The following is a 24,147-nucleotide window of genomic DNA, read 5'->3' as shown; positions in this document are numbered from 1 at the left end:
CAGCCACGGCGGAAGAAAATCAGTCCTATTAGATTAGCCACCTCCATTAGCAATGGTTTTACAGTCACCAGAACAACATTTTCGGAGATCAAAAATTCACGATTCCACATTTTCAAAAGGGAGAAGCGGGATAAACGTTTATATTTGAACACTTTTTCCTTCTTCTCCTCACAACGTCTTGTGTGTATGAAGAAACTATTGAATGCCCTGAGGGGAAATCGTCCTACAATTAACACAGCACTCGGCATATCAACTCGTATGAGCAGTTAGCTAAGCGATCGTTCGCTTTTAATTAAATTCTCATAATACCTGAGCATTCGCTGAAGCTCACACACACACGCACACACTCTCCTATATATACACACTAGTGACTTTCAACATTTCCCCTATCGACTTTGTTTTCACTCTGCCATTCAGCTGTCGCAAATCGTGCCACCACTGCATTTCCTCCTTCGGCATGACTAAAGAAGTTGCCAAGCGCACAACAATAAATATTTCAACAATTCCGGTATAAAATAACAACAGCAAGAACTAAAGTAAAAACATGAAAACAATTGCAACAAAGTAAGTGGGAGGTGTGCCGTTGGGATTTTGAGATTTCTGTCGTCATAGCGCCGTCATTTGGACGGGGCAAGAGCGGTGTTGAGAGCGACAGCGAGAATTGGAACATCAGCAACAACAAAAGTGACAACACCGCAATGAGGTGTGACATTCTCAACAAAATGCCATTCACGCATACGCAACAAAAACAACGACACACAACTTTCAAACACAATAAATAAGATTGTGACGTTGTTTTTGTAAGAACTTTTCAAAACAAAATACAGTTGTGGATCCCGCAAGCGGCAAACTCAGAGAAGGTTGATAGGCACAATTGCGTTGCCAGCGCGAGTCAGTATTTGTACATTAGTATATATCTTCACCTCTCTCGCAGTGCGAACATGAAGATGCACCCTAGCAATCGGCGAGCCAATTCCAGCCCTCAGCGAGATAAGGGTTTTATCAGCAGCAGATACTTGTTTGAGGTGTACGAATATGTAATTGCTTTAAATATGTAGGTGTCAACGCTTTGTCGGATATAATGGGGTTTTTCAATAGGGACCGATAGGGACAGCAAACGAAGCCATATTTTTCCGCGCTCTTTTGATATTTCTTTTCAGTAAGGTTTGTCATTTTATTATGGAAAGACATACGATCCAACAAGTTAGAATTATTAAAATTTACTACCGAAATTCGGAGTCAGCGGTTTCAACTTTAAGACTGTTGCGTTCAATTTATGGTTGCCGTCTTGTCAGATCAACAGTTGAGCGTCTAGTGGAAAAATTTCGATCCATAGGCACAGTACAAAATTTTCCCGTGCTAAGACAAAAAATAGTGTCCATTGCCGAGAATATTGCTGCCGCTAGCTCATTAATTTAGGAAGACCCAAATCAGTCTCTAACAAGTCGTTCTCAAGCGTTGGGCATTTCTGTGACCTCGTTGTGGCGAATTTTGTGAAAAGATCTTGGCCCACATCCTTACAAGATCAAGTTGACGCAAAAATTGAAATGTTTGACCACCAGATTCGTCGTTTGTTCGTGAATTGGGCTAAGCAATAACTTGAAAATGATCCGGATTTTCATCGAAAAATCATCTTCAGCGATGAGGCTCATTTCTGGCTGAATGGCTTCGTCAATAATCAAAATATGCGTTATTGGTCAGGCAGCAATCTATACGTTCTCTATGAGTCACCATTGAATCCCGAAAAAATTACGGTTTGGAGCGGTTTGTGGGTCGGCGGTAACATTGGGCCGTACTTCTTCCGTGATGATCAAGACCGGCACGTTATTGTGAATGGGAATCGCTACCGCTCAACGGTAACCGACTATTTTTGGCCCGAATTGGATGATATGGACTTGGACAATATATGGTTCCAACAGGACGGTGCCACAAGACACACAGCGAATGTCACAATCGATTTATTGAAAACCAAGTTTGGTGAACGTCTTATCTACGAAATGGCCCAGCCAATTGCGTTATTTGACGCTGTTAGACTATCTCCTGTGGGCCTACGCCAAGTCTATAGTCTATGCCAACAAGCTAGCGATTGTTGAATTCGTACGAATATCGAACGTGAAATTGCAGCATGATCGGCCGATTTATGCTTGAAAACCGTCGAAAATCGGCTTCAGCGTCTGGACTTGCAAAAGAAATCGAGTTCCATACATAATGCCATCAAATGTACTTTCAGAGGAATAAAGAATATTTTGAAGCGCTCTTATTGAAACACCCGTTATTTAGTAAGAAAATTTCTAGAATTACGCTTTGAACGTTTTAATAAAATAACTTCTAATAATGGCTAGTGTTTTCTGAAGTAGTCAGGGTAAATGCTTTTATTGCATTTCACAGTCCTATTAAATTATCGGTCAGTGTGTCAAGTAGTTTTACTCAGAAGTATTCAATAAACATGCACTTTAGGGTGGTACAGTTTTTTTGAATATTTTTTTATATTATTTTTCAAGAGTTTTTGCAGTTGCAGTTTTCTAAGGAATTTTAACACTTTGTTTCGAAATTTTCAAAACTTTCTGGTTACTATTTTCATAACAAATTTTTAATTCGGAATTAAAGTTTTTAATATAATAAAAAAAGGGGTTGGTGTACCCCCTAGAATATTTTGCGAGTCACAAAATCATCCCGTTGCATTTTTGTATTAATTTTTTTTCTGTCCACACCCTAAAGGCTTCCGTATATGGCTTATCATCTTTTGCAACTGTGTCAATGGCAAGCGACGTGCTGTAAATGTATTTCATGTTCACGATTACGTAATTATCTACTCTTAATTGCTTCATAAACTCTTTATCTTTGTGAAACTTAATTGTAGTGAGATATTCTTTGTTTATTAAACGAAAAAATGGGGTTGATACTGGCATTTTCGTTCCATTATTAGACATTACTAGATATTAGCGAGTAATGAGCTGTTAGATTTTGTATAAAATTTATACATGATATATACTCGTATTACCGTTATGATTTGTACTTACGCTTCACAGTATGGCAGTTTGTTGAAGCCTTTGTATGTTTTCATATTCAATGCCATGCCACATTCTGTGCACTTGAAGCATGTCTTGTGCCATGTCTGAAAAAATGGAGAAATTTCAATAAATTAATATTGAGTTTAAAGAAAATTGGTAATTACTTAATTAAAAATTATAATATTATAAATAAAACTACAGTTTATGAAGTATAAAAATGCATAAAAGTATAAAATAATAAAAAAACAGATGAGCTTAAGTAGAATGAACCCAAATTTACTCCCATCACACAGAAGTAGAATATTCGAAGTTATTTTAATGCAAATTATCCGGGAGTTTTATTTGGCCAATTTAGTACTTTTACTTTGTGACCAATCTATTCTGTTTGCTGTTGCAATGAACCGTTATTTGAGCAAATCTAAAAGCCGGTACAAGAAGTGCATGCGAACATTATGAGCCAGAGAACTTGCTTACTCACCCTCGTGCACACTACAAATACAACATGACTAAGCAATTTACACACACACATACTCATTTATATCGAAGTGTACGTTGCAGCGGCTGGAATGCAGAAAATCATAAACATTTTACAACGAAATACCTGTGCGCAAATGGCTAACTGCGGAGTTTCACAACATAGCGACGTGGCTGGCGCAAGCTCACACAAAATAGAAGTCATTCGGTGTAAATTTATGCAACCTAACACATGCACAACTGTATGCATGTATTATACATATGTATGTATGTACATGAGCAAATGCATATGTAACTGTGTGGGTATGTGTTTAGGTTAATTCAAATGCGTTGAATATAGGAATTTCCCCCGTGACTGACTAACTGCTGACAGCAACTAGTTATGATAGATTATTATTGAGCAAAATAGTTGATAAGAATATTTACAGCTACAATACAAATTGTATGTAAGTAAATATGTATGTATGTATGTTTACCCAATGAGTTTGTAATACAAAATCACCACAACAACTATCAAATACTCTTTAGTGCCACACTATCACATTTGTTACGTACAAATTTTGATAGATTTTAATAATTTACACACGGTGCGTTGACGGTCACTTTAAAAGTTTTTCCCCACCTATGTGTTATTCCCAAAACCGTACAAATTATGAATATAAATGCTGCTTGAATCACTATTACACTGACATCGAAAATATTGTTAAAAAGTTTCCACTACTAGGCCTTCAAAATCGTAATGCCATTCATAAACACATGCAAGTGTAATTTGGTTTCAATTGGTCAGCTGGCAGGGACACCGGTTTTTTTTTGCTCAGGTTTGAGGCCGACCTAAAACCTCTGCAGTGCTGTGGGTTCGGCACACGGCCGTAGTGTGACTCCACACTAAGCTGAATTTTCAATTTCATCTGCCTTTAGGTTTAAAACACAGCCACGACGAATCTTCCCAAAGGATTAAACCCAATGAACTGATTGAAGCGAACTCCAAGGTCTAACTGCTCCCCGTGGTACCAGATTTAAATCTTTGGTCAGACCTTGTAGCTTTGCTTCTACTAGTTGAGCACCCATCAAACTCAATGGCTGGTGGCAATTGTCGCTTGAACTTCAAATATCTTTTCATTTGAAGGAAACTCATTCAAAGTCCATAACATCGCTTCAAGCTGAGTATTATAGCACTACTTCTGACAAGGCTATCCTGAAATCTCAAATTCTACCCCTTGCTGGCCGAGGGAATTACTCGATGACAAATGATCCAATCAAAATAAATTTTTTTTTTTTTAATTTTATCGATCGTAGGTTATTGTATGGACAATATCTTCTTTTATGGGTAAATTAAAGGGTATGGCCACTGTATATGTACATATATATATTCTCCATAAAGATCTACACACTTTTGCATGCGTTTGAACCAAAAAAAACACGTTAATTACTTTTTTATTCATCAACATTTTTTCATGATTCTAGTAGGGACGATAACCATTCCCGTACTTTTTAAGAATAAATTGCGTTTTTGTGTTTCAGTTGATTCAAACATGACAAATCGTGCCCGCCAGTGAAAAATGCATCTCATTCACCCAGAGATTTCTCCGACAGATGCCATCGAAAAATTCCGAAAAAAATTTTTTGTACACTCCACGATATACCTCATGATATGAGAAAAAAGTTCTATTGCAAAATAAAAATTTCTATGAAAAAAAATGTCAAAAAAACAAGCCAGATTACCCTACTGACCCCTTAAGAGATCGAAAGACGTTGATCTATTACTTTATATTTTATATACGGGAATAAAAAGAATTCATTCGGTCCTAAGTACCGATTATACGTAGGATACTATCGATGTTTTGAGTGGCCAAAAACAGTTGTTTCAGTCGATGTGTGAGAGCTCGCATTGTCTTGATGAAGGGTGCTCCGTCTTTGGCGAATGGTTTTCCAGATTTCTTGAAAGACAACTAAATGGTTGTGTACCACTCAGAATTTACTGTTTTCGTCCGCGAACCACTTTTGTTTATTTCGGCTCGTCTTGAAACACCCATACAGTCAACTACTGTTTACTTTCAGGCTCATGCGTATAAATTCACGATTCATTACCTGACACAATATCATATACATGTAGCGAAGTACCGTTATCATATTTTCTAACATTTCTCCCGACTAATCGACACGAGCATTCTTTGAACGATTGATAAATTGTGTGGAATTCAACGTGAACAAATTTTTACAGTCACTTGCCTCAATCCCATGATAGGTCACATGACGATCTTGCAATACCAGTTTGCACAACATCAATAGTCTCTGGAACACGAGCTGATTTCGGACGACCTTTTCGAAATTCGTCTTGGAGTGATCTACGATCTAGGTAGGTTTGTTTGAAACCCGAAAAATATTTTTTTTTTTTTCAAAGCATTTTAGTCTTGAAAGTGTAAAACCGTTGTTAGTGCACATTTTTCTACATACATAGATCAAACTTGTGAAACAAAGTTGTATCAAGCCGTAAAAGCCAGGCTTCCTCTAGATAAGTTCATAAGAACAAGTCTTACAGTCTTGTTTCATATTCAGTCTCCACATTTTCGAAGATATTGCTGAGCTGCCTGTCCAAGCAAAGAAACATATGTATGTATAAATTCAGGATCGCTCCGGTTGTGTAGCCTCGACTGTCTTGGAAGCGCGCGTAATTTGGAGCTCTGAGTTCGCTGTGGGAGATCAGCGCTGATTACTACCGTTATCTCGTTGCATACTGCGATTATGCTAGTTAAATAGTCTTTCGTACCAAATGAGGAATTTTCGACGGTCTTCTTTGCTTCGGCAGCCGCGCAACATAATTAAGCAGCAAACAAATGGAGTAAACACGAAGAAGAACCGCGAAAATACAGATAAATTAAGGAATGAAAACACAAAAGAAATGATAAATAGCTTCATTAAGTAATTACCGCTACATCTGTACAGCTTTAATTGCGAGACAGCGAGCATCGCCCCAAAACACACACGCGCACACACACTCGGCAGTCCAGCTTATTAATGCGAGTATCTTGGCGCGTACGCAGCTGCGCGGAAATGCAATGCATTCAAATTAATTTGACAACGGATGGACGCTGACGAGTAGCAAACAGAAGCGCTGCATGCGCTTATGTGCATATGTATGTGTAGTAAATATTTACTTTTGCATATATGCACACATAGAAAGCATTTACTTGCGGAAAATGTCACTTGGCGGCGCTTCTCCGTGGTTGCACGGACAACGGACGGGCTCAGCCCCGGATTACGGCATTGCAGCGACATAACAAACTTTGACGGATGAACTGCATTTGGATGTGCCCGGCTACCGGCTACTGCTTACCGCATGTGTCCGTCAATCACACGTTTAAGCGCTTATCCGCTGAAGTATTTTGCAGCAACAAAACGAAAAATCCACATTTATACGTGGTGTTCCTATGTGTGTGTGTATGTGTGCGCGCAGAAGAGCAAAAACAAACATGCAAATAGGAGAAAAACAAATGCAATCCAAAACCACCGCGAAAAAGCTCAAAGCGAAATTCAGCATCAGCGGCGAACATGGTTGTACTCATATATCACACACCTTTGCATGTATGTATGTGTATGCGGATGCCTAGTTGAAACGGAGCAAAGTGTACTGACGCACCATTTCGCGGCGCGTGCAAACAAACAACCGGGGTGTTGAGGTTGAAAATTACGCACTTTCCCGGTTGACCGCTCATCAGCATCTGACCGGCACGGCAGCGGTCCGCGTATGCACACACACCCATACATTTGCACGTATGAGTGCCATTACTTTTCGGGGTACGCCGCATCCATTCGCACGGGCATTCAAATGTTGATTCGCACGTCCGGCTGTTGGAAGCAAATATGGATAAAGGGGCCGCTGGGTGCTACTGCGGTTGCGAGCGAAAACTTACGCGCAGCGGGCTCTTTAACATCATATGTGGTTTGAGCTTTTCATGTTCAAGCTGGCAACACTGCAGCAATATTAGAGTCTTTAATTCTCACATTAAAAACAAAACTAAGTGGTCCATTTTAAACTTAGCACTTCTACAGTCAACAGAAACTGCTTGATAAGAGTTTTCGCCTTTAAAGCTTAATGGGTATTCTAGTCAGGAAATAAAAGAAAATCGTTTTCATACTCTTGCAACCTGTTGCTACAAAGTAGAATAGTTTTGTTAGCCTAACGGTTATACGTATCATCTAAAACTAAGCGAGATAGATTAGGGTTATATATATATAAATGATCAGGATTACGAAAAAAGTTGAAATCTGGATGACTATCTGTCCGTCCGTCGATAGAAGCTGTAACTGTAGTAAAAACAAATAAAAAACGTTAACTTCTGCTGCATCGAAGCTAATATACCCTTCACAGGTGCATTTCTTTTAGTAACTATGTGCTAAGTTTGTATGGCAGCTATATGCTATAGTAATCCGATCTGAACAATTTCTTCGGAGATTATATTGCTGCCTTAGAAAATAATCTATACCAAATTTCGTGAAGGTATATTGTCAAATTTGTATATGCCAAAAATTGTCCAAATCCAATAAAAACTGTTCAAGCCCCTGAGTACCGAATATGTAGACCCTAGTTATAGTTGATTTTTGATCGAAAACGAAAATATCGGTCAATGTGCGATATATATATAACTGAAATTAAGGGATAATCCTTATCTTGATATGTTTGTATGTCAAAAATGGGTTGAATTGGGTCAATACTTCCCTGAGCCCCCATATACCTAATATTATAAAGATTTTCGAACTTCGGCTTGACTTTATACCGCATATATCGGCATATATGAGAGTTATCTCAATGAAAATGAGAGAGTATATTTTATTCTTTTGCCTAAAATGGGTAAAGTTGGCCGAAAACTTGAACTAGTCATCATAAAGCTAATATGAGGATTTTCGAATATGAGGTACTTCTTGAAACCCCAGGAACATTATTTTAGTATCTGGCATGTTAATATAACGTTTTCTGGTCGATACTAAAGTCTACACTTAATATAAAGTTTTGCCGGCACCTGAAGGACTGTTCAGTTTCATCCAAGCTTAGCCTTTCCTTACTTGTGTCTCATATTCTCAAAGTTTAACTATTTAAGAATATGTTTACAAGAGATTTTGAAATTTTTAATTTTTTCACAGATTTCTTTTCAGTTCATAGTTACATACATATAAGAACTTTCATCACTATAGAAGGGTTAAAACAAAATTAAAGGTTAAGACGGTTAAATAATCTTTTAAATAAATTTCAAATAGTTCCCTCAATTTCCACAATTGTAAGTTTTTTAAAAATCCATAGCTTAACAATCGGTTCAAATTCGAACATGGTACATGGAATGAGGTGAAACCTTATTGCTGCCTCACATCGGTCGGGCTTGATTTTATTTACTATCGAGGAGTTCACCTTCCTCATTTGTAGGCACCACCATCCATTTACAGTGAACCTGAAAAAACTCGTTGAAAGTGTGTACTGGGCTTCAAATACCACGTGATATAAACATGCATCGTTGTTGAAAAGAAGATGTCTGCTTGATATGCAGTTAGTCCCTCCATGTGCGCTTTTTTCCCGTTTTGTTGACTTTTGCTTCTAATTTATGTGTTTTATCAAGGCTATCATCCCGAAAAGTGGACTAGGCTAGGCAATGCGTGTGCGTTCGTTTGACACTTTTGCAAACACGCACACAGCTACACACACACACACGCACACTCATATGGGCAAACATGCATTCGAGCTCCATCGCCAACATGTCAAAATACGTGAATAAATTGTTATGGCGCAATGCGCAGACGCGCGCCTTTGCTGCCACGCCAAAATGATCAAATCGCACAAAACGAACGAGGCAAACAGCGTTGGAGCCGATGCAGATGGGCGTGATGCCATCGACGGCAGTAGAAAAAAGTTAGCAACACGCGTTACACACAGTTATATGCATATACATATGTGTGAATGTGTGTCTGTTCGTATGTGGGCAAACGGAGTCGCTGCAATGTACGAACGCTTGCTGACGTGCTGAAAAAAGATGTTCTGCAAAGTGAATAAGACAACTAACAAATTCACACATCATTACAATGCGATGCAGTATGTGGCATGCAGCAACGACGGCATCAAGCAGCAACGTTGCACTTATAAGTTATTAAGCTCAACTGGACGGGCAACTGCATTCTCGCTACGACTCAGTCTGCGTCTGCCAACGCGCGCTTACTTCACCAAGGGTGTTCACTTAACAACAACAATAACATTTTTTGCGGTTGACTTCACAGCTTGGTACAAATTTTTCTCGGAAGAAAGTGGAATTTTTAATACGAAACTTCTCATTCCATCAGACTTCCAAAAAGACTGACTTGAAATTAAGATGTTCGATATTAAGGAAAGCAATAGTATAGAAAGTTCTGTTTCCAAAGTAATTGATGTTGAGATGCCACAAAATGGTAGCCTAATTATTCGAGAGAAGCCTAAGTAACTTCTAAGCTCAAAAAGTTTTTCAACGCTGCAATATCCTTTTCTTTTTGCAATGCGGCGGCAATTGGAGATTCTAAGCGAAGCCAGGTCCTTCTCCACATGGTGTTTCCAACGGAGTGGTCTTCCTCTTCTTCTGCTTCCCCCGGCGGGTACTGCGTCGAGTACTTTCAGAGGTGGAGTCTTTTCATCCTTTCGGACCACATGACCTAGCCGGCTTAGCCACTGTCTCATTGCTGAAATATGTCAATGTCGTCGTATATCTCATACAGCTCATCGTTCCATCGAATGCGGTAATCGCCGTGGCAACGCGCAACACCACAAATCTTCCGCAAAATCTTTCTCTCGAAAACTCGTAACGTCGACTCATAAGATGTTGTAATCGTTCATGCCTCTGCACCATATAGCGAAACAGAAATAATGAGTTACTTATAGAATTTCGTCTTTGTTCGTCGAAAGAGGACTTTACTTCTCCATTGCCTACTCAGTTCGAAGTAGCACCTGTTAGCAAGAGTTATTCTACGTCGGATTTCGAGGCTGACATTGTTGTTTCTGTTAATACTGGTTCCAAGATAGTCGAAATTATCTACGTCTTCGAAGGCACGACTACGACGACTGTTTGTTTGATGACCAGATAGATTTCGTCTTGCCTTCGTTCACTACTACGAAGTGCTGTTTGTAGTCCTTAACTTCGACGGGACCTCTTAAGCAGCCCACGAACAACAGAAAAGAACCTCAAAAGTATTGTATTGTAAAGAATCAAATATCATCTTCTCTCACATGAATAAATACCTAATCCGGTGGTTCTGTTGGAGAGAGACATTAGTTGGGAATAGGTTAAGTTTGGCGGATTAAAGTTCCGCACTCCGGCTTTTGATGCTTCCGCCTACTTTAAAAAACTTAAAAGAAACTACCTCCGTGTTCTTCGCACGCGTTGTTTGCATCGTGAATACCGTCATTGCCACGTGATAGACGAGAATAAAGCCAAATGGCTGCGGCAACTGGCTGGGAGCTTAAATGTTTAATCGAAGGTTAACACACGATTAACTTGGCGCATTTTGGTGCATGCGAAGAATGTGCCTAGCCTTGGGCGACGAACTGCAAAAGTGGGTGTGCTGGCCGCGCTGCAGCGACAGCAAGAAACAGCTGCTTACTTATGCGTGCCATTCGGCAATTCTGGTTGAGGCGGCATAGCTAAGCCAGCCAGCTGAAGATAGAGGCTGACGTTTGAGGTTAGCGATTGGAATTGGTAAGAATGCAGAAGTGCCCAAGGCGTCAACGATGGATGTATGTAAGTATGTATGCACTAGAGGAAGTAGAACTTATCTACAACCTTTCGGAAGTAAAATGCAGCTCGAAGCGGAACGCTTTGAAAAGTTTCACCGCAACTGCTAATGGTTAGTGGCGAAAGTAGCTTCTCTTATGCAATTAAAAGCAGCCAAAATAGTTTTCTTTTCTTTTTAAAATCAAAGCTATGATAATTTCAAGAGCTTCCAAGCATTTTAGTGCGACTGTTCAAAAATATTTTCTCCACTTTGTGCTATCGCCTCAACGGCATTTATTCGCTTAAACAAATGCACCGTTATAAAGCATTATCAATCACTGACAGAGCTATTGACCGAAGTCGTCATAAAATTTCGTTTTATTATCAGCTCACACACACACGCAGAGACAACCAGCTTTCTGTCATTACACCTGTGCCGCTTTTCACTGCTTTATGCCATAAAGCATTTACATACATACATATGCATGTGTGTGTGAGCCCCGACTAATGCCCCGCGCCTGCCGCATAATGAAAGTTGTAATCATATTTTATCTAATTTTGTGCCGCCCAGTCTTGCTGAGCTCTTCTTCCTCGTCTTCTTCTTCCACGACCACTGCTCCTCTCCCATTGTGTGGCGCTGTAATCCGCTGTGGCATTTTACGATCACTTTTGCTTTCGAAAAAACTCGTCATCGACCGACCGTTGTATAAACAGCGTGCGACCGCCCCCCTCCCTCGCCTATGCGGTTGTCACTTCGCCAAGCGCCTCACAGCCGTTGGCCGTTGGCACGCATGCGCCATAGTGTCACTGTTCGTTTGTCGTTGGTCTACACGCCGCTGCGGCATGAAAACGTCGTTGGAATGACGGCACCTGGAATGCAGTCATTTAAGTATTCAACACAGCGACGCGTATTAAGTTTTGTTGTATTTCGTTTGAATGACATTTGTAATTGTCATTTTCCATTTTTCCTCTCTCCATAATGCTTGTTGTAATTGTGTAGTGGTTGCTGTACAATTTAATTGATTTCACGTTCAACATTTTATGGCATTACATGTTGTGAGTGTGTGTGTATGTGCGCGTGTGATTTACGGAATGCCGTTGGCCACAAACGCCAACAACGCGCGATTGTGAATGCATTTTTATTGCAAATGATTTCTTATATTTGGAGACGAATGCCCGATTTTCAATAAAAAAAAATACTAGAAATACTGGGTAAACACTTTGTACCGTAATAAATTAGTTTTTTTGTAATGCCTTGGAGATTCCAAGTGTAGTCAGGTCATTCTCCACCTTCTGATCTTTTTAACGGAGTGGAGGACCTCCTACTCCTCTGCTTCCCTCGGCGAGTACTACAATTGGTGTTTGAGAACCGATGTTTAACAGTCAGAGATCTTACTGGCATCATTGGAATATCGGAAGGATCAGTGAAAACCATTTTGAAAGATTATTTAAGTAATGAAAGTACAATTGGCTCCTAAATTACTCCTTTTATTCTACATTGAGTCTTAGATACGTCTCGTTCGATGAGTCCTAGATCTATGCTTACGACCCGGAAACAGACGATCAATTAAAGGTGAGCCGAAGCCGAAAAACCCACGTCAAAAATCAATCTGCGGCATAATTTTTTGTTGTGAGACCCACGTTCCTTAGTTTCAGGTTCATATACAATATTCGTCGTATATCACGATTTTATAGACGAAGCAAGCCGAAACCGCAATCAACGAATCGCTTTACGAGCATTCACGCATATCAACCAAATCCGCTTAAATCGCTTAATACAAAATTGGCGGCGTCAACCCCTCACCTTGGCGATATTTAAGCCTTTATGATTTGGAAAATACAACAACGTCAATTTCTCTTTTGCATCATAACCATTCGTTTCCAAATGTGGGTTGGTCAGCGAACGTCGCCATCACCGAAGCTCATTACGCGCGGTAATTTCGTTGTCATCGACACTAAACACCACAAAATTACCATTTTGAACGGCAGCAATTTGAGCCGTTGCAGCAGCAATATAGCGAAGCCAGCACTCGCTCGCTTACAAACTCGTTGACTGACGACCAAATCATTGTGCGCCACAGGGAGGAGGTGTTGGGTGTCCAACGTGAATGCCAACGTAACGGCTCTTACTTAAACACCAGAAAATATCTTAATTTGCCGACGACGTTTTGTGTCCAACTGCAGTACACGCCGTGCATTTGAATTTGTCTCGAGCCAAGGAGGTTTACGTCTGAAGTACGATGGTAGACACTGCAACTGAACTGGAGCTGCAGGCGGTGCTTGGGGTGAACGGGTGGGTGGTAGCACCATTACAGTTATGTCGATGCATTTATGTGTTGGCACAAAACTACTTAACACGCTCGAAATGGAAAGTCCGAGGACAAATTGAACGGCGCCCTTCACTCGCCAACAAGCGACGATGGGCTGATCTCGCCATGTTTACATAATAAAGTGCTTTCGAAGCATAAACAAGCAGCGCTGCAAGACATAATTATGAAAAGACGGTAAAATGACCAGTGATCATGCATATGTGTGGGGTTGTGTGTATTCCCGGCTGTGAAATATCGTACATGTCGGAAAAATAGTGATTTTCCGGAGGAAAAATGAACTAGTCCGAAAAAGACATGGATTGTACCATTTATAAAATGATTTATAGAGTATTTTATGCTACTTCGACGTCATATGGAAACAAGAAAATACGTTAACTTCGGTTACACGGAACCGAATACAGAAATAAAACGATCCAATGACAGCCGGTTCTACGTTACCGGAAATTATCCGATTTTTATCCGACCAAGGTTTGTTTTTTCGGAGATCTAATCCCGATTGGATCGGTAAGCTTAAGATTACAAACGTTCCGTCAGTCAGTTCTTTCGTCAGTTGGTATGGCAGCTACCGATATCGTCGGTTCCGACACCAACGTTTCCTTCTAGGTTTTACAAACTTCGTAGCAGGAGTAATAGTCGCCTTAGAAAAATATATTGCGACTAGTTTGCATGTGGTTACAGCTACTTGACTTCACTGCAGGGATGATCTTTCAGTCAATGCAACACTCAATGCTGCAAACAGAGAAGGTGTAATTGATAGCACTCTGTAAATGTGTGTGTGTGTGTGTGTGTATGGGGGCTATGTGTTGGCACGATTACAATTGCGGAAGTTTGCTGTTTAAGCAATCAAAAGCAGTGAGCGCATTTCAGCTCAGCACCACTCAACAAATCTACAAAAACAATAAGGAAAACAACGAAGTTACAAACAAAACACTTTCCAGAACACTTCGTTATTTTATTTTCCATTTCGGTATGATTTGTAATGCAACTGTCAGTTTTCATTGCGGCTGGCTGAGTGAAAAGTAGTGCAACAACAAATCGGTGTGTGTTGCAGCTTCGTATACGACGCAACGCGGCAACTGAAATATTTATTAGGAAGATTCAACAGCATTTGGCGCCAAGTTTTTCATCTAATTTACAATTTTACAATCCGAGCGCAAAATGATTTATTTGCAGAGTGTTTCGGGATTTCTTACATGTGTTGAGGAAACAAGATTGAATAGGTAAAAACAACAAATAATAACGGTATGTTAAACAGCTATGTACTTTCTCACTTAGCGCTGATTCTATTCTATGGGAGAAGGTAGAAATAATTTACTCCATTCGCTAGTCAATTGTCAATTATATGTATTGAGTCAAGATCGTGTCATTACAATTGCCATGTCATACTTCAATTTTAGCGGTGAGTAAAAACAAAGCCGCACCTCAAAGCCTATTATTCATATTATTTATACGTGTCTACTACCGACAACATTCTCGGGGAATGTGTCAGTCTTCACTTGAAAAAATCGTCATCATAATATTAAGTTTAGGTTTATATTTTCCATGAGAATAGTGAGCAAGTATCTCAATTAGAAAGCGTCTATCGTCTTAATCTCAAATATGCAAGAATTTAACCCTCATAACGGGTGTTCCAAGTAGAGGTACTTTTTTCAATAGCATTTTTTTGTATTTTTTGGCGTTTCTTCATGGAAAGGCTCAACCTACGGTCAACTAAGGGGGTCTTCTGCCTACTGAACTTACTATTCGCAATACCATCAGCCATCTTGAGACCCAGCACTCCTAATTGGATAATATTCAACCGAATAGCCCACGTTCAGCACTCAGTGAAAAAATATAGCAGCAATTTACGCATTTTACGTCGAGATCTTAAATGGAAACCGTACAAAATACAGCTTGTGCAAGAACTGAAGGTGGTCGGCCTTCCCAAGCGATATCACTTCGCTCTATGGGCTCTTGCAAATCTCCTAAAAGTTTCGAGCCAAATTTTGTTTAGCAATGAGGCCCATTTCTGGCTCAATAGGTATGTAAACAAGCAAAATTGACGCATTTGAGACGAAAAGCAACTTGAAGAGATTCAAGAGCTGCCATTTCATTCAGAAAAAAAAACAGTTTGGTGTGGTTTTGTGGGCCTGTGGAATCATCGGTCCATATTTCTTCAAAAAAATGGAGACTGTTATGGAGCCTACTATTTCATGTCTGAAATTGAAGCTTGTGATCTCGAAGAGATTTGGTTTCAGGACGACGCCCTTACCACACATCGCATCAATAAATGGATTTATTGAGAGAACACTATGGTGAACAGGTCATTTCACATTTTGGGCCGGTCGATTGGCCACCTAAATCCTGTGATATCACACTGTTACGACTTTTTCCTTTGACGATATGTCTAAAGGCTATGCGGACAATCCAGCTTCGAATCGAGACATGACACAAGGAGGCCAATAGTTTGCGTGATTCGAAAGATTGCCCCTCTCCTTCTCAGACAATTATGAATTTACCCAACTGCAAGCCATATATTTTCCTAATTTGAATTTTGTATGTAGCTTTAACGAGTTGAGATCCACACTAACCATCCGCCAGTCCAGTATTTGGCTGTCATTTTATATTTTTGCTGTCAAATACAAATTGAGATGGTTGAGATAACTATGACATCTATGAGTGGAGCCGCGGCAAGTGGCATTAAAAAGCGATTTTTATTAACGGACGCTAAATTTCCAGTGCCCATCTAATGCAGATTGAAACATGAAACAATTGTTGCTGAAATTCAGCGCAATAAATCTTGGATGTTCGCATTTGTCCGCCCACCACTGTAAATGAATGATGCGATGTCAACTGTAATTTAATGCTCGCCAGTCCCATTCATTTACCGCTTTCATGCATACACACACACACACACATGCATGCATAAAAATTGACTAAGCAATTCTGTAGCGAACACAATACGAGTGGCGAATTCAAATCCATGCAATTGCCCATACTGTAATTAAAGCAAGACGAAAGAAATCGCAAACGTAAATAAAATCGCACGTCAGGCCGCCAACAACGAGTGACTCATTTCATGTGATCATTTTAATAGCACGCCAATGGCAATAATGATACACTGGAAGCAACAAATAAAGTCAATAACAATTACAATTTATGATAAACTCGCACTCGCCTCACACCCGAGCTTATAAAAACAAAAAAAAAAAAAGAAATAAAATTCACGCGGTGTAACGAACCGGCTCGAGCGAGTTAGGGTACTAGAAAGAGCGGAGGAGAACACGAAAAAACTAGTCGGGCAACTCGTCAACAGTTCAGGTGAGCGGCGAAAAAAGCAAACGTGAAAGGTTGGAAAAACAAAAACAAAACACGAAATAATAACTAAAAGTCAAGTATTGAAACCGAAAAGACAAAGCTCTTTATGAGCACACGAACGTGTAATTGGCCGAAGTGAGCGCCTAATGGCCACATGTGAACGGTGACGACGTCGACTGGGTAAATATTGCAATTCAGAAGTATTCGGCAAATTCTGATACACACCTCACACCGTTCGCGCTTATCGGGCGTGTACTGAGCAGCTGCTTAAATATCTCATTTCATGCTAAAGTAAACAACACACCGACTGCTTCAACTCATCTCCTCCCACCGCGCAACCATGCTGGAGCAGAAGGTGGAGGGGGGGAGTTTGCGCTTGCAAAATGTGCGACATTAGCACGTTTCATCCAGCCCGAAGCAAAAGCCGCGCAAGTGTTTACACTTTAAAGCAAATAGAAGAAAGAACAACACCAATAACTTTGCTTCAGCGGAGCATTTCAGTTTTAACATTTTAATTGCAGATATGCACACAAACACACACACACTCAGCTGCTGTGACGTTAGCGAAGGCAACTGCCACTTCTCGTGTTGCCATATAACGCGTTTCGAATTACATAAAAGTGAAGCAACAGATGGTCCACCGCATTCCAAGCCAGTGTGTGAGTATGTGAGCATGTTTCTTCAGATGACGTGTGCATTCTGAAGCTTAGAACGGCAGCAGCAGGCGGCGAGAAATCAAGAGCATTTAGCAAGAGCAGCACAACTGTCAAGCCAAATCCGTGCTGCTTTGGCGAATTGTGTCACAACTTGTTTGTGTTCGCACGAAGCTCTCTTAATAAGGAGTTAATAGATATGTTTGAATAAAGACACTTGCGGAATAATTATGTGTTTGCTTTACTTTGGAAAATGTTTCTATTTTTTTTACGAACAGATGAACAGAACATGGCGCAGCTGGAGGAGCTATCTATGTCGAGGTCGTCTCATAAAAAATGTTTACATATGCACACAGTGTGTTATTACGTTGCAACATAAAGCTGGCCTTTTCTATAAACGAATACAATTACACAATTCAATTCAAAAAGAAATCAGGGAATTCTTCAAACTAAGCTCAAGAAGTCAACTAAAAATTGAACGGGTGATCCAAATAGAGGTGCTTTTTTCAATAGCCTTTTTATTACTGATCAAGCTGTCATGTTATTTTCGTTCAGTACTACAAGGTATGTTCCAAAGTAAACAGGACTTTTTGAATCTAGCGCCACCAGATCTATATTTCGACTAGTACGTTAGAATCTGCTCTCTTTATCGATTGTCCAGTGAGAATTTCATAACATTTCATCGATTGGAAGTGAATTTAGTGTGTTTTGCGTATTGCCGCATTTGGGACGAAGAGTAACCTGAAGAGATTCTAGAACTGCCATTTCCTCCAGAAAAAACAACGGTTAAGTGTGATTTGTGGGCGGGTGGAATAATCGGTACATATTTCTTCAAAAATGATGGCGGTGAGAACGTAACCGTCAACGGCGACTATTATTGCGCCATGATAACCAACTATTGGTTGCCTGAAATTGAAGTTGGCGATCTCGACCACATTTGGTTTCAACGAGACGGCTTCGCACTTCCCACACAGCGCTTCAACCAATGGATTTTTTAAGAGAACACTTCCGTGAGCAGATAATTTCATGTTTTGGGCTGATCGATTTGCAATGAAGATGGTATGATACCACACCGTTATACTTTTCCTCTGGGAATATGTAAAGTCTAAAGTCTTTACGGACAATCCCACTTCGATTCAGGTCTTGGGAGGAAAACATCACCACTTACTAGTCGAAATGCTCGAACGAGTCATCGAAAATTGTGCTCAACGGATGGACTATCTGATACGTAACCGGAACTAACGTTTCAAAGGTCTTGGTCTTTTCAATATCTTTACTTAGACCTCACACCAACCATATGAAACGATGAACAAAAGAGAACAGTGAAGAAGAAATCTACATAACTTGGGTGTTTAGAGAAGAAGATCGCCTATGAACACTGGTTCTTCCTAACTTGGGATTGTAAGCAAATCCATAGAGTTCAGCGTTTTGCACCAGATCACAACAAATTGCTAGGAAGATAAGAGGATACTCAGTTTTTGTAGATTACAGTTTATTCTCGGGCGTTATGAAGTTTTCCAAAGCACTGATTCATGAGCAACCGCTTTTACGTACTTCGTTTCATGACTTAGTATGATCCGCCTATGGACGTCACGGTGGGAATTTTTCTATAATTAAAGTGTTTTGTTATTTTTAGTGGAGCGCAATAGTACTTCGACATGCCTACAAACACAGGAGGCATGCGAAAACAAGAGAATGTTGAATTATGGGCATTCACTAGTTTTGCCCATAACATGGACTCTACTTATATGGAAAAGTGGCAACAAAGCAATTGTAATAATTGAACTGACAGAATAAAGAATAATTAATATGTATGCCATATATCAATATTGTAAGTATGTATTGAGTGAAAATGGTTGCTACAAAGGCAAAATGTTGTTTGATGTTACGAACACGGCGTTGACAATTATTGTTTACCTTTTTTGGTGATCTGTACAAACATTTGTGTGTGTGAATGTATGTGGAAACGTAGAAAATTGAGCCAATCGGCGATCGCGGGCAAGCACAGAGTGCTAATTCTACGCATTCAACACGTTCGACAATCAAGTTTGCACAACAAATGAAAAACTATTTGAGATCTAGAGAAACATATCGAAATAAAAACCTGACGAAGTTGATGAAATGTCTTGAAATTATCATTTTCCGTGAATTTTCACGTATGGCTGCATGTTTATCAAATAAATTTAATGAGTGGTTTTTATTTTTTGAATTATTGCTCATTACGCGCTACGTGTTAACTTGATAAACGCTGCGTGGTTTTCCATTACGAGTCGTACGCCGCTACCTTGACCTTGTCTCGACGAGCTAGGAAGGTATGTGTAGCCTTAGTTACAAGCCACGCTTGCCCATTTTCGCTTTTCCAGTAATAAACTCATATTTATTGGAGCGGAACGTTGCATGTTTTTGTTTCGTTTTGAATGGAAATCCAAAATTGAATTAACCTAAACATGTATGGCGATAAATCGTTTGCCGCACGTATTAAACTTGACCTTATATGGCATGCGCTGATGTTACTATTGTTTTTGGCTTTGCTTTTGGAGTGTTTACAACGAAAATGAGTTTGTAAATGCAGAATTGAAGCATTTTAATCGGCCAAAATGTTCTTTACGCGAAACTATCGTAACTGGACAACTCAAAGATGGAGTTGGTTTCTGAAAATGTTACATCTCGATGGATTTCTAACCAGATTTCGTGTGCGGAATCGTTGCGATACGGTTTTATCAAAAACACAAGCCTTGGAGTGGTACAAAGCCTTCAAAGACGGTCGAGAGATCGTTGAAGACATGCCTCGTTCTGAACGACCTTCGACCTCTTCAACTGATGAAAATATTAAAAAAGTGAAGGACATGGTGCTTGAAAATCGTCAGGACAATTTTTGGAGTGATGGCAGGAGAGCTTTCTTCCGAGTCCATTCGAATAATTTTGATAGATATTTTGGGTATAAAACGGGTTCTTACTCGACTCGTCCCGATAAAGCTGACTTTTTTACTGTAAAGAAGTCTCTTTGGACATTCTCGATAGTGCGAATTCCGATCCCACATTCATGGAGAGTATTATAGTCATGATTAGAAGTGTTATGAATTTGCTCCGGAGGAACAGCAGTCAATAAGGCCGTATTGAGGCGTTTTCATCAAATTGGGCTCCGTGTGTTTTTTTCTTGCTCCCCAAATTGAAATTGTCGTCCGTGAAACCAGTTTTCAGTTGATCGAAGAGACAAAACTCGATGAAGGAACTGACGGCCATGCCAAAAAGTGCTGTTTTTGTCACACTCTTTGCCAAATTTTTTCTTTTTAATGTCCATAATCTTACTGAAGTGTATTTTTGTGTCAACTCATTATCGGAGGGAATAAACTCATGCCTTGATAATGCACATATGCTTTATTAATGCCAACGAAGTAGTGACTTCTGCCAGACTTAAGCTTAATCAACCATTCAAATAGCTTTCGATGGCGTGAGATAATTGAGTTGAGGAGGATTCCAAATGCATTGCCGTCAAATGCACTTATCGATTGCACACAACTTTCGATTAGGATAATATCAAAGGATTTTATTTGCATAGTTAGCAATGAATGCAAACAACAACTACAATTAAGTAGGATTTAATTCCTGCTAAGTGTCTTCACAAAGCGATGATGCCGAATTCATTATAACAAGGAATCTATTGGAATATGTGTATGTCTGTGTGAGTGTGTTAGTAGAGGAATGCAGATGTGTAGAGGTAAATGAACACATAGCGGGGAAAAGCGGTGGAAAATTATTCAAAGCAAAGGAGAAAGGAAAATATTTGCAAAAACTAACCAAGTTAGAGCTTCCGCCATTTGTTGACAGCAACTGGTTGTACATATATACAAATAAGTATGCATACATGTATGTACATGTGTACATTTGTATAAGTATGTACATATGTATTTACATGTGTGTGTCTATATTTCCTTGTGTGAAACGCCGCCAACAACAGCAGTTGCCTCTACTGCTCCACACAACTTCCGTAATCAAACTCACACACACATACATATGTATACACAGTTGTGTATGTAAGTATATAGTTCGTGTGTGACTTTCCGTTTGTTTGATGCAAATGATTAGTTTAAATGGCATTTATTGACATAAGCAGGTCGCTCGTCGCCGAAGGACTATAAAGGGATTCGTTTACTGTGTTGAAAGGACAGAAACCTATCTACATACATATGTATGTATGTACTTGTGACACTATACTCGTTGGCATGCAAAACATTTGCCGATTTTTGCTCTTTTTACTATGCAAACACTTTTCTTTGTAGCTCATGTTCTAGCAGCGCTCCAGCAGCAGTCGCACTATGCCGACTTGCCACTGACACTGACACACATACACATCTATGTATCTGCAAATGAGTCACATGCTTACTTACGAACATATTTGTATGTATGTAAATGGTATTTAAGCGATCCCTGCAGTAAATCCCATTACAATACTTAAATGACCCTGCTTTCAGTGAAGAATAGAGTTTCCATTGTTAGAGTTATGGGTCAAGAATACTGATGGAGCACCAAAAACCAGCGGAACCAAAAGAATATCGTGCTTTCACTTTCCCTCAAAAGGAGATCCCAATGATCCATACCTCTTCAAACAGAAAAATAAAATCTCAAGACCTCACAGCAGCTGCAGCTTTTTTGCTGGCAAAGTTTCTTCCAAAAATTGTATTATATAGTGAGAACTCGTGCTTCTTTTACTGACCCAATCGGCAGTCATTTCGGCACTACTGCGAAGCTCCACTGGAAATCAGTTCATTTATGGGCTAGCAGCTACATACGTTCGCAGCCAAGTAATTGTATCACAAGTGAGCAGTGGTTATGGGTGTGTGTACGGCGGAGGCTGCCATTGGAAGCGAATGCTGTGCCTCTGCAATGCGTACAATGAATTTTAAATGAAATTATTTATGTGACATTTTCACTTCGCCTATAAACAAAATAAATATGCTCGAGCAGACATATCTGCAAGCGCCTTCTGCCACAGAGAATAGAGCCGAGGAGAGAGCAAAAAAGTCACCTCGCATTGTTCGGTTAATGCTGCGTTGACATTATAGGTTTGCATGTGTGTGTGTGTGTGCATGAATTTCGCTTGGTTTCACACAATGTAATTCTGTGTCGTAATATATAAACTCACATATGTGTTTGTGTGTAGGTACATATGTACATGAAGTAGTGTGCGTCAATGAGTGCATTTTCGTCACTGTGCCTATGGACTTGTCCCACTGATCCATTGTCACCGCATATTTCACACATTTTGTTCAATTAGTTATTGTTAATAGGTTTTCCATGTTTCGGCTTAACCCGCATTCGGAGCACAATGCTTGTTGCTGCTTTTAAGGCCACACACATACACAGAAATATTCGGTTGTTAAATGTGTCAGAATAATGTTGTTCACCGAAACCCGCAGCTTAAAAAATATATGTAATAATAATTTTGTAAATTCGCTTTTTACGTGAAGTAGATTTTTCAGTTTTAGTGGCAATTTCGGTGAGAGAGTTTTTATCCAACCGTTGTTGGTTTATTATCGGAGACATATGACATGCAAATGAAAAGAGCTTTCCAATAAAATATTATATTACTCATGTTGAGTATTGAACATGGTTTTTCAGCTCAAAGGTTGAATTGTAGGATGTACTATTGATAATAATCTATATTATTTTTTTCTCGTTTTTTTTTTACTGTATAATGAATTCACCTTCCTTTCATTGGTAGTGTTTTTTTTTAGTGGGGGGTCTCAAACCCAGCGCAAAACCCTGTGAAGAGAATGTTTCGCCTTCTCACTTTAGCTAGCTTTCAAACGGATGTTCTTTGGCTACCCAGAGGATACTTGGTCTAGGACCGGAAGTCGTGAGCTGCTTGAGCCATATGTAAAAGAAGAAGTTTCTGGTCACAGAATGGGAATCAGAGAACTTTCCTCACTTGCGTGAACTTCTACAAATGATTGCATGTCGCATTAGCAGACAAAAAAGAGAGAGGCCGAAATGCAAGAGTACGAAGAGCTGGACAAAATGGCCGACAGGGGTAATGCTCGAAAATTCTACGAAAAGATGCGGCGCATTACAGAAGGTTTCAAGACCGGAGCATACTCTTAAAGAACAACCAGAAGTGATCTAGTGACTGATGCCCAGGGCAAATCATTAGGGAGGGAACACTTCTCCAGGCTGCTGAATGGCAGTGAAAGTATAACGCTAGGAGAAGGCGAACCCGATTCCCTAATCGATGACGTTCCTGACCATGAAGAAGTTCGAATAGCAATTACCCGCCAAACAAAGCGGCGGGGACCGATGGATTGCAGGCCGAGCTATTCAAACACGACGGCAAATAACTGACAAGGAGCACGCTTCAGCTTCTTTGTAGACTATGGTCGGAAGAAAGCATTGCCAAATCCACAAAAAGGGAGACTCCGCAATCCACGCCAACTATTGTGGGATAAGCCTCCTCAAAAACGCATATAAGGTTCTATGGAGCATATTGTGTGAAATATTAAAGACCACTGATTGAACCTAATCAGTGTGGCTTTATACATGGAAAGTCTACAATTGACCAGATTTTCACCATGCGCCAAATCTTGGAAAAGACCCGTGAAAAGAGGATCGACACACACCAACTCTTCGAAACGGAAAGGAACTGCCCTTTTGCCGATGATTTTGATAT

The 24,147-nt window shown here is 39.9% G+C and overlaps 1 protein-coding gene across 7 annotated transcripts in view; it reads right to left on the bottom strand.

Annotated features, from left to right (window-relative positions):
- Window positions 1–24,147, bottom strand: part of LOC105223423 (LIM and SH3 domain protein Lasp) — a 56,640-nt gene that overhangs the window by 17,384 nt on the left and 15,109 nt on the right. For 6 of the 7 annotated variants that reach the window (XM_049457303.1, XM_049457306.1, XM_049457307.1 and 3 more), the window contains one exon: window positions 3,021–3,115. In XM_049457303.1, the coding sequence (XP_049313260.1) occupies window positions 3,021–3,115 (95 nt within the window). Of the gene's footprint in view, window positions 1–3,020; window positions 3,116–3,489; window positions 3,562–24,147 lie in introns of those variants that run through there. The other variant, XM_049457305.1, reaches the window with a different exon arrangement.

The sequence above is a fragment of the Bactrocera dorsalis genome, chromosome 5 (assembly GCF_023373825.1).
Source record: "Bactrocera dorsalis isolate Fly_Bdor chromosome 5, ASM2337382v1, whole genome shotgun sequence".
Lineage (NCBI taxonomy): Eukaryota > Metazoa > Arthropoda > Insecta > Diptera > Tephritidae > Bactrocera > Bactrocera dorsalis.
This window is presented reverse-complemented; position numbering and strand designations above follow the sequence as displayed.